This window comes from Lagopus muta, chromosome 8, assembly GCF_023343835.1.
Source record: "Lagopus muta isolate bLagMut1 chromosome 8, bLagMut1 primary, whole genome shotgun sequence".
Lineage (NCBI taxonomy): Eukaryota > Metazoa > Chordata > Aves > Galliformes > Phasianidae > Lagopus > Lagopus muta.
This window is the reverse complement of record NC_064440.1, coordinates 34,041,984-34,051,482: the sequence shown is the minus strand read 5'-3', so window position 1 is coordinate 34,051,482 and position 9,499 is coordinate 34,041,984. Positions and strand designations below refer to the sequence as shown.

The window sequence follows — 9,499 nt, the reverse complement described above, 5'->3', positions numbered from 1 at the left end:
TCGTCCGGGCAGGGACCGCGTCTCTCCCGACCCCTCCCGCCCCCAGTACGGGTGGAATTCTTCCCCCTCGTCCCGAACCGCGTCACGTCGAGGACGGAGATCAGAACGCTCCCGAACGATGTGCCTCGGCCGGCTGGAGATAAAATTATGGCCCTCTATGAGTCACGAAAATCCTTTTCCTGATTTGACGAGAGCGAGCGCGGGGGGCGGCGGGGAGGGGAGATGCCTCGGCTCTGTCCCCGCCGGGGCTCGTTTCTGACATCAGCACGGAACCGGGCATAAAAGCGGCCAGCAGCGCCCCGGGGCGCACAGGGAGAGCGCTGGGCTCCGCGGGACGGCACCGGGCGCTGCGGGACCGAGGTAAGCGCGGGGCGAAGGGTGCGCGGCGAGGGCTCTCACGGCTGCTTCCCCGAACCGACGGCTTCGGCTGCAGGTGGGGCTGCTGCAAACTTCATCTCCTCCCACCTCCTGGGATTGAGCCTGCCGCCGGTCCCGGGATGCTGCGATGGGATCCGGATGGGGCTGGCATTCCCCCATGGCGTTCCCCGATGGCGTTCCCGCGGCAGGGACGCGCTTTCTCCATCATTTCTCTACCAACCCGATCAGGGTCCAGCCAAGGGAAGCTGCCTGCTTCGTGACACCCTCAGAACGCGATTGCTCTGTATATGTGCCCGCAGGTTGGGATTGTCGCCGTTGCCGAGCCGCTGTCGTGGGAGAGCCTCGGGGATGAAGTTGGGAGCCACCTGCCTGCTGTGCTTGCTGCTCACCTGCATGGCCCCGCCTGCCGCCGGCCGCCTCCGTGTGCACTCCATGGAAATCAGGAGTAAGGAGAGCAGGAGTAAGGGAACCCCCAGGACCCTCCCTGGTCCCCCCATAGGTTCGAGCGGTGTCGGTTTGCAGCAGCCCGGCAGGCAGTCCCGAGCACTCCTCTCTCCCCTCGGTCCCTTTCTTTCTTCCCCACGCGCTGTGCCTCCCTGCACCGGCTGTTTCCCGTCTCTCTCTTTGCAGACCCAGACATCGACCCCTTCTGGTACACCGGCCGTGGCATCAGGCCCGTGGGGCGATTCGGGCGACGGCGAGCACTTGGGGAAAGCCCCCAACCCAGGGGGGCTGTCCTGCATCCTGCCTGCATCCCCCCGCACACCCAGCCCCCCCTGGAGCAGCAAAGTGCCTGAGTTGAAGATGGGGGATGCCAATAAAAGCCTTTTTTCCTCTCCTCCTGCCTGGCCCTGACTCTCTGCTCCAAAACCCAGTGCTTGGGGGGGAGGGGGTTGGGGTGGGACAGGACATGAGCTCTAGTGATGGTGGTATCACCTAAAATTAAGCCCTGGGGGCTCTCCTGTCTTTCTGCAAGAGAATCCTATGGGATCCCCACAGTGTCAACTCCCCTGAGAGCACCAAGCCCCCCACATCACTACAGAGCCCCTGTTTTCATGGCATAGGTCAGAGGGCTTCACTCACTCTGTGACACCCCTCTCACAAATCTCCATTGCTTTACCCATTCCCCAGTTTGCAGTGAGGATGATGTGGATCCCAAATGCAAGCTAAGGATGGATAGCAGGGACCAGGACTGCCTAGGGAAGGAAGGGTTAATCTGGGAGGAATGAGGCAAGTGGCAATTAGCTGCTATCAAATTAGCTGCCTAACTAACAAAGGGGGATTTAGGCAGGAGGAGGTAGCAGCTGGGAAGGATTCCCCCATCCCACACCCATCTCAGTGCTGGGCAGGTGTCACAGAGGGTGGTGGTGTATGGGGGCAGGAGGGGAGGGCTTCCTGGCCAGGAGGTCTTAACAGCTGGAGCATCTGATGAGGGCTACACTGCCACGCTCTGATCCTCACCATCTCCAGACCTCCTGCATATTGGCACCCAGGGCAGAGAAAAGGATGCGGCTAAGATGAGCTGCTTTTTATTGGCAGTCAAGTCTTGAAGTTGTTGGGATGGGCTCCACAAGCCAAACTCTCTTCAGTCTGGGGAAGCTGGTGCATGGCTGGGGCAGGGGGATGTCCCCAGCTGGGCTGCTTCTTGACTGTGGACTTCCCCACTCACCTCTGGAGAACACCATCACGAGATCCTGTTGAGGGTCTGCATGCATTCACTGGCAGAAGATGGGCAGAAGGATCATTGCTCCACATTGGCTGTGAGCTATCCTGTGTTGTCACCTCTCGGCCACCGATGCCAACAGCACAAGGTCCAGCCCCACATCCTGTGAGGAGCCCGTGGCCCCTCAGACACGGCAGCACCCCCTCCTCGTCCCGCTTGCCCGCAGGTCCAAATGCTGCCTGCCACTCGTGGATGGGACAGCTGCCTTCTCACCTTCACGCCGCAGGAGCTCTCGGGCTGACGGGGAGCACAGAGCCACAGAGCATCACCTCTCTTGTCAGGGCATGGGGTCAGCCAATGCGTGTTGGGATGCACCTGCTGCTCTGTCCCACCCTACTGCTGCCATGTAGGTACCTCCCTGCAACTTCTAGCCAGCGTGGTGATGTCATTTGAAGGACAGATGTGCTGGGGCCACAGGTCAGGTCAGGTTTGTATACCCAGGTCGGGTACTTAACCCAAAAAACATAGTGGCTTTGATCTCTGCACCTCTAATGCTGCATCTTGGCGTGGAGTTGTCTGTCCTAGGCAATGTGGTGCTGTGCCACCACAGCCACTGCCTCCTCCAATCTGGCAGGAGGGACACAAGCTGCAAAGCAGCTCTTGCTGACCAGCTGGGCTTTGGGGAGAAGCCATCTGTAGCCTGGAAGCATAGGCAAGAAGAGCCCATTGTCTTCTCTAAATATTCTTCTTATAGCAAGAGGTAGAGCAGAGCACTCACACTGGTTCCCAGTGTGAGGATGTGACATCAGACTGGGGACAGAGCAGCTCTGCTGTGCCCCATGTTGCACAGGAGGTTTGGGGGAGCCAGGACCCATGGTTCCCCCACTTTAGTTCTCACCTGGAGCCACCCCACACCTTACCTACGGCCATAAAGATGTCATTTACTTGGTGGTTGGATTTTGCAGACGTCTCCACGAAAAGCAGGCTTCTGCTCCTTGCAAACTCTTCCCCATCCTAGGATGAGAAGAGCAGTATTGTTTCCCCTGTGCCAAGGGACAGTGTAGCCTTGAGGACCCATGGGGACAAGGCAGGGCTCCTGCATGCCACTCAGCAATGGGGAGACCACCTGGCAGAGCAAGAGGGATGCCACTTGGGAAGAAAAGGCTCTGCTAAGATGTGTCTTAATGCTTGCAATGGGGACATGGTGTGTGCTCACCTCAGCTGCAACCTCCCGTTCATCAGCCAGGTCTGTCTTGTTGCCCACCAAAGCAATGACAATTTCATCAGGAAGGAACTCCTTCTCCAGTTCCACCAGCCACTGCTTCGCTCTGTTGAATGTTTCCTGGGGAAAAGGGATAGCCATTCCTGATGCAGATACAGGGAAACTTTGATAGGAACCCCTGGGCTCTGCGGTTGCTGATGCATCCCAGCAGGACATTTATTTGCTTAGGGTTTGTGATCCCTTCTGCTTTATCAGGGACACATCCGGATGCTTGTCCCATCAGCTCCACTGCCACATAGCAGTGTTTTCCTGTGGACAGGATGTGCATCCACCATCTCACCTTATTAGTGAGGTCATAAACAAGGAGTGCAGCATGGGCACCACGGTAGTAGAGGTGGCAGACACTGTGGTACTTCTCTTGGCCAGCCGTGTCCCAGATCTCCAGCTTGATGGTGGCTGTCTCTAGTTGGATTGTCTGTGTGAAGAAGGAGCCTGCAAGATATGTGGTGGAGGGCTTTGGTCTGCTGCTGTAGGACCAAAGCCGCTTTGAGGGGTGGTGACAATGCTGCAATGCACAAAACTGGATGGGTTTTTCTCAAAGGCACCCCGAGCCAATCAGCTCACATGGTGCTGTGTAGAGCTTGGCGTGGAGACGTCTGGTTTGATGACAACACCACTGCTGTTGTAGCTGCTGTGAATGACAATAGGGTAGGAGATCACAGCAATGTCCAATAGAGCTATCTGAACCTGAAGAGTTTCACAGCATGGCCATGTACTGGTGGTGGGCAACTGTATGGGAGCTGCTCAGTCATGGCCTGAACCTCTGATTGATTGATAACCTGATTGATAACCTGAGGTGAGCAATGAGTCAGCCAGAGGAGCACAGGTGAAGGCAATTCACCTGTGTTCCTAGACCTATTTAAGAGCTGGCTACCAGTAGGGAAGGATTTCTTCTGGAGATCTGCTTTGCTGGAGTTTTGTAAGTGAGCCCAGGACACAGGTGAGCTTTCTATCTATTCTCTTTCTGTTATCATCATCTGCTTTGCCTCTCTTGTTTATTTTGTAATTATAACATCTTAATATTCACTGATTATACAGTAACACTTGAAGGGACAGCATGTCACCAAGCAGGGCTGGTGGCCCTTCTTTTTGGCAGCTTTGGGTGGACACACAAGTTTTGATGTGTGCCCTGCCTGGGGTTGTTCAGCATGGTTGGGCAGAGCAGAACAGTGGGAAAGAGGTTTGCCCCACTGTGCTCCTGGACCCACACCTGGGTGAAGAACCTGAAGGAGACACTTCTGAGGTGTCCAAACAGGTGTAGGGGACCAAACATGTAAAAGGCAGATGGGACTGTATGATTTGGAACCCAGGTTCCCTCACTTTGCTGCTAAGCTGCCTCCAACAGGCAGAAGTAAATCGAGCCTCTGTGGTTTGGATGTGGCTTTGCTTACAGCACAAGGCAGAAGGAAATGGATCGAAGCAGCTCACTCACATCCTACAGTAGGCAGCGACTCCTTGAAGTCATTTTTCACGTATCTGTAGGCAAGGCTTGACTTTCCCACTGATGTGTTTCCCAGCAGGACCATCTTGTAGATGTAGGTGGGACGGTTATCCCCCAGGGAGCTGCCTGGCACCACTGTCTGCGCCATGTCCTGCAAGGAAATCGGCTCCATCAGAATGTGTCAGCAGTGATCCCAGGTCCACCAGCATGAATTCGCTACCAGTGGCAGTTGGGTGAGCGTGGTTTGGCTTCAAAATAGCCTGAATTAAATATAATAGCCCAATGTATCTGCCATTGCCTTGGACTATCAGCTATGATCAGAGAGTGGAAATCTTTAAGAAGAAACCTGATGCAAGAGGCATGCTTGCATGTGGACAAGGAGATTTGTTTGCATGCATCTCCTTGAAGACACAGAAATGTTCTTTATGGACATGCTGGGGAGAGCTGCTGACAGAGAAACATAAATTAGGAGTGTGCCTTGCTCTTGAGCACCCCATCTTGGGATACCTTACACTGATATTGTGCATTTATTGAGGGATTGGGTTAAACGTTACACTGGGATAATCTAATTCAGGCTCTGAGCAGTGGGTTCACACCCCACACCCTTCCCCCAGCCCCCCGTGTCTCCCTCCTCTTACAAAAGCCCCTTGTTTCTGCATGCTGCCTGTCCCTTCATTTCAGTCTCTCCCCTGCAATCTGGCAGGCTTCAGGCCTTTAATTTTTCTCTGTGCCTCACCTGTTTGCCCCCATAATCAATGCAGGCTGTCTTCACAAGAAGCTGCATGAATTTCATCTGTATATGAGCTCTGTTTCTCATTATTTCATACTGCTGCTTCTTAAAATGCCCCCGAAGCTATCTCAATTTAACCCCAGAAGATTGCATTGATACTTGAATAAAACTCACTCAACAATTACTGCAATTGCAGGAAAATTTCCTTTCAAACATCTCCTACAAGCAAACAGCTATTAAGGACAGGAAGCTTTGCCAAACAATTTCTTTTTCATCTTGAGAAGATGCGGGGGGTGCACCTTCCTTTTCATCCGAGGAGAACAGCGAGAAAGCAAAACAAATAGAATCATAAATCTGAATATCCTGAGTTGGAAATACCCCATAAGGATCTCCAAACCTTGGCCCCGCACAGCAGCACATACAGCTGAGTCTCTCCAAACCAGAAGCTCTAAACTAAAAGACACAAAAACCGTGCGAGATGCTTGCTGACCTTCTGTAGAGATGTAGAAGCTCCTTAGGAAAAGCAGGACCCCAGTATTACAGGCTGGGCTCAGGGCTCTGAGCACCTGATGGAGCTGTAGCTGTCCCTGTTCATTGCAGGGGAATGGCTTTTAGAGGTCCCTTCCAACTCCAACAATTCTGTGAATCTGTACTTCTGCCCATGCACCATAATTCTGCAGTGCCCAGCCCTGCAAGTTTGGCCCATGAGGTCTTTTTGCCCCAGACGGTGCTAGCAAACTGCCTCCCCACTTTCCTGCTGCTGACATTCAGCTCAGTGGCAGTCACTCGGTGTACAAGCACTCTTAAGCAAAGTTTACCAGGAGACACAAAAACCTGAGCTGCACAAACATTTCCGTGTGCAAACAGCGCTGGAGGGACGTAGTGCCGATTTCTCAATGCAATCTCCTCTGAGCTGAGGTCATTAATCACCCAGGTGGACAGAAATAAGCTAGCAGCAAGCAGAGACCCCTGCACTGGCTGGGGATTCAGAGAGTGGGCTGCCTTTATGGCCATGATCAGGGGCTGTTTTTTGGTGGGAAGGCAACTCCCATGGGTCTGGGGGGGACAGGTAGCTTGGAAGAGGCGGGTGCAGCCGTACAAGGCAGAGGAAAGAGTTACCTGTACGCAGCCTTGCTTTCTTCCTACACGGGGGTCGCAGAGGATGGGAACGGCCTCAACAGATGATAACAGCCTCGTCCGACCTCCCTGGCTGCCTCCTTGTTGCAGGAAAAGAAAAGCGAAACTCAGGCAAGGTAAGCCAGCAGCTCCCGGAAAATGGTGCCAAAGTTGACAGGTGAGCTGGTGAACCTTAAACCCTCCTGCTGGTAGGGAGAGGCTGGGATGTAAACCCTGCCCTCTGCACTGTCACTCAGTTCCGTGGCTATTCTGTGGCATCCTGCAGCAGAGATTGAGGGCTGGGTACAGGGCAGGCTGGAGCAGGCTGTTATGGCACAGCAGTTTCTGCTGACGTGGGTTAGGCTTCCTTCGGTCTCATGCCAGGATGTAGGTTCTGATAACTCGGACCCGGGGCTGCCAAAGCTCATTGTTTTTTTGGAGCTGGTGGGAAGCAGCACGCCCACTTCTTCTGCAAAGGGCTTCAGCAGACAAGCCAGCAAGGGGCAGACAAAGAGAGGAAAAAACCTGAGCACTTGGGCTTCTCCTGCTTTTTAATTAAACTCATAGCTATAGTTAGCACAGGTGGCTGGGCTGGGTGCTTCGTAGGAGGCTCTTGTTCAAATGCTCACATCATCAGGGGAAGAAGCACAATGTGCTAATGCATTGGGATAGCCCATCAGGGGCAAGAACAGGGAGATCTGCAGATCATTAACAACCTAAGTGAAGATAGCTTTTGTATTTCTAGCACTAGCCTCATGATATTTAGTACTTTTCTTTCAAGCAGCAGCTCCTGAAGCTTTCTGGGAGTGCAACACAGCCTAGTCCTAATGGCATCAGGGAGCAGGGAGAAAGAAAAGAGTCCTAAAGGGAAAGGATGAGGGGAAATAAACATAAAAAAAAAGGAGAGATTTAGATTGGATATAAGGAAAAAGTGTTTTACAGTGAGGGTAGTGAAGCACTGGCGCAGGTTGTCCAGAGAGGCAGGGGACGCCCCATCCCTGCAGACACTCAAGGTCAGACTGAACAGGGCTCTGAGCACCTGGTGGAGCTGTAGGTGTTCCTGTTCACTGCATGGCAGTTGGATCAGATAGCCTTTAAGGGTCTTTTCCAACTCAAATAGATTCTATGATTCTAAAAGCCAGATCAAAAACACTTATCCCTGTTGTGCAATGAAGAGCACGTCTTGTGATCTCCAAGGTCTGACTGCTGGGGCTCTGTTACTTCTCATATCTGTACTGAAACACCATTTACAGACAGCCAAGAGCTGCACAGAAGTCACATGGGAGGAAATCCCCCACTGATTTGAATCAGTTTTGTAAGCCTGCCTGAGTTGTGTTGGCTTGCTAGCCAAATGACAGGGAATTCCTTTTGTTTGGGGACACATCCTCCCTAAACTGGCTCACTTATGCTCCTGTGCACCCTGAACAAAGCTGCTTTTTCATAAGGCAGAAGAGCCTCTCCTACCCAGGCTCCTTCTCATGGGCTCTACCCAAGCCAGAACGGATCTGGGAAGCCTTTGAAGAAGATACCTAACAACCCTGGGAAATCACAGACCATCTGAGGTTGGTGTAATTTTTCTCAGCACAGAAATGGCTTCCAGTCCCTTGCCTGCAGCAGGTGGGAAACCAGCACTCTTATGGTATTGTTCTTTTTTCAGGGCTTTAGGTGAACAGTGAATGGTTACAGTGGTACAGCAGAGGGCTTTGAAACCCTTTCCCAGGGTTTGGGAAAGACTGAGGTGCAGGGGGTATCGATACCTTAAGCTGGGAATGCTGCAGGATGTTTCTCATCACAAACATAAGTCCAATGGCTCCAGAAAAACTTGTTTGTATCCATATATTCAAAATACTGGCCTGGGAAACACCATCAATGTTCATTTGGATTTTTGGAGTTATATTCCCCGCCTGAGGATGTGCCTGAGATGAGGCAGATGCTTTTGCTGAGAGCTTTGATAGAAGGCAGTGCCTTAAGCATTGGCTGGTGGAGACAGTCCCTGGAAGCCCAGGGACGTGTCCCTTGGGTGGGCACATCATGGACGGGGCTTCCTCCAGCTCCCGGTGAGCCAAACCCACTAGAGGGCATCGCTCATCCATGGTTTCAGTTAAATCTCATTTCTGCACCAGGAAGCCGACAGGCAGTAGGCAGCGGCAGGGCAGATGGATGAGTGGCTGCCGCCAGAGCTACACCCAGACCACCGGTTTTTCTCCAGTTACTCCAAAGAAATGGCTGAGCTTCTCTGCTACAAAGCTTCTCTTCTGTGATGCATCTTGCTCGACTGCTCATACCCAAAATAAGCTTCTCTGGCTGAGACTAAGCATTGCTAGTTTTCCCAAGAATAGGGATTGCCTTCAGTTTTATGCTTGCCTGATGTAATGATGCCCCAGGAGTGATAGGAATCGAATATTCCAGCCCAGCACTGGGTGACCTGAACACCTCAAAAACCACTTGCAGACCTTCCTGCACTGCTCTGCTCTCAACCTTTCTCCTTGGAGGACCTTGTGACATTTCAGTAGGGCACAGGTCAAAGTAAAACTCCTACAGCAACCGGGCAAGAATAACTCCAATAATCTCTTCTTTCTGGCTCTGCTGCAGGTTGTTTCTCTGTGCCTGTTTCTCTGAGTAAAAGTTGTGCAAGGACACTGACCTGTTTGGAGTGCCTCTGGAGCTTCTGGAGGGCTCCTTTTCAGTGGTGTGTGCTGGTTCCTCCTGACTCTGACTGCTGCAAGGAAATATTAGCTCATCAATACGGGCAGCGCAAATCACCCCGACTTTAAGGAGGAGCTGCAGGATTGAAAAATCAGCAGCATCCAGAACTAAGGGCACTGCCTGGAGGTTTGAAAACAAGACTAGAAACTTGCCTGCTGCCTGCCCATAGGGAGGGCTGCTTTT

General features: G+C 52.6%; 2 protein-coding genes across 4 annotated transcripts; one reads left to right on the top strand and one right to left on the bottom strand.

The window, feature by feature from the left end:
- The first annotated feature begins 293 nt into the window (after positions 1-293).
- On the top strand, positions 294-1,247 carry PRLH (prolactin releasing hormone). The gene is made up of 2 exons (XM_048954127.1): positions 294-838; positions 1,009-1,247. Exons 1-2 carry the CDS (start codon positions 517-519, stop codon positions 1,173-1,175), a joined length of 489 nt encoding a protein of 162 aa, XP_048810084.1. The 5' UTR covers positions 294-516; the 3' UTR covers positions 1,176-1,247.
- A 682-nt stretch (positions 1,248-1,929) lies between these two features.
- RAB17 (RAB17, member RAS oncogene family) lies at positions 1,930-6,957 on the bottom strand. Of its 3 annotated transcripts, XM_048954126.1 has the most exons (6): positions 6,614-6,957; positions 4,756-4,915; positions 3,604-3,755; positions 3,258-3,383; positions 2,962-3,055; positions 2,248-2,741 (listed from the first exon to the last, which is right to left on the bottom strand). In XM_048954126.1, exons 2-6 carry the CDS (start codon positions 4,910-4,912, stop codon positions 2,623-2,625), a joined length of 648 nt encoding a protein of 215 aa, XP_048810083.1. In that variant the 5' UTR covers positions 4,913-4,915; positions 6,614-6,957; the 3' UTR covers positions 2,248-2,622. The 3 variants fall into 3 exon arrangements, with proteins under 3 accessions (XP_048810082.1, XP_048810083.1, XP_048810081.1); XM_048954125.1 differs by lacking the exon at positions 6,614-6,957 and having other exon boundaries at positions 1,930-2,338; positions 4,756-4,936; XM_048954124.1 differs by lacking the exon at positions 6,614-6,957 and having other exon boundaries at positions 4,756-4,936.
- Positions 6,958-9,499: the final 2,542 nt, after the last annotated feature.

Coding starts and splice junctions, on each gene's coding strand:
- PRLH (XM_048954127.1), top strand. CDS start 517: ATGGGGCTGGCATTCCCCCATGGCGTTCCCCGATGGCGTTCCCGCGGC. Junction 839..1,008: donor CAGGAGTAAGGAGAGCAGGA/GTAAGGGAACCC, acceptor CTCTCTTTGCAG/ACCCAGACATCGACCCCTTC.
- RAB17 (XM_048954124.1), bottom strand. CDS start 4,936: ATGGAGCCGATTTCCTTGCAGGACATGGCGCAGACAGTGGTGCCAGGC. Junction 3,756..4,755: donor GTCGCTGCCTACTGTAGGAT/GTGAGTGAGCTG, acceptor CATATCTTGCAG/GCTCCTTCTTCACACAGACA. Junction 3,384..3,603: donor TTTATGACCTCACTAATAAG/GTGAGATGGTGG, acceptor CCTTTTCCCCAG/GAAACATTCAACAGAGCGAA.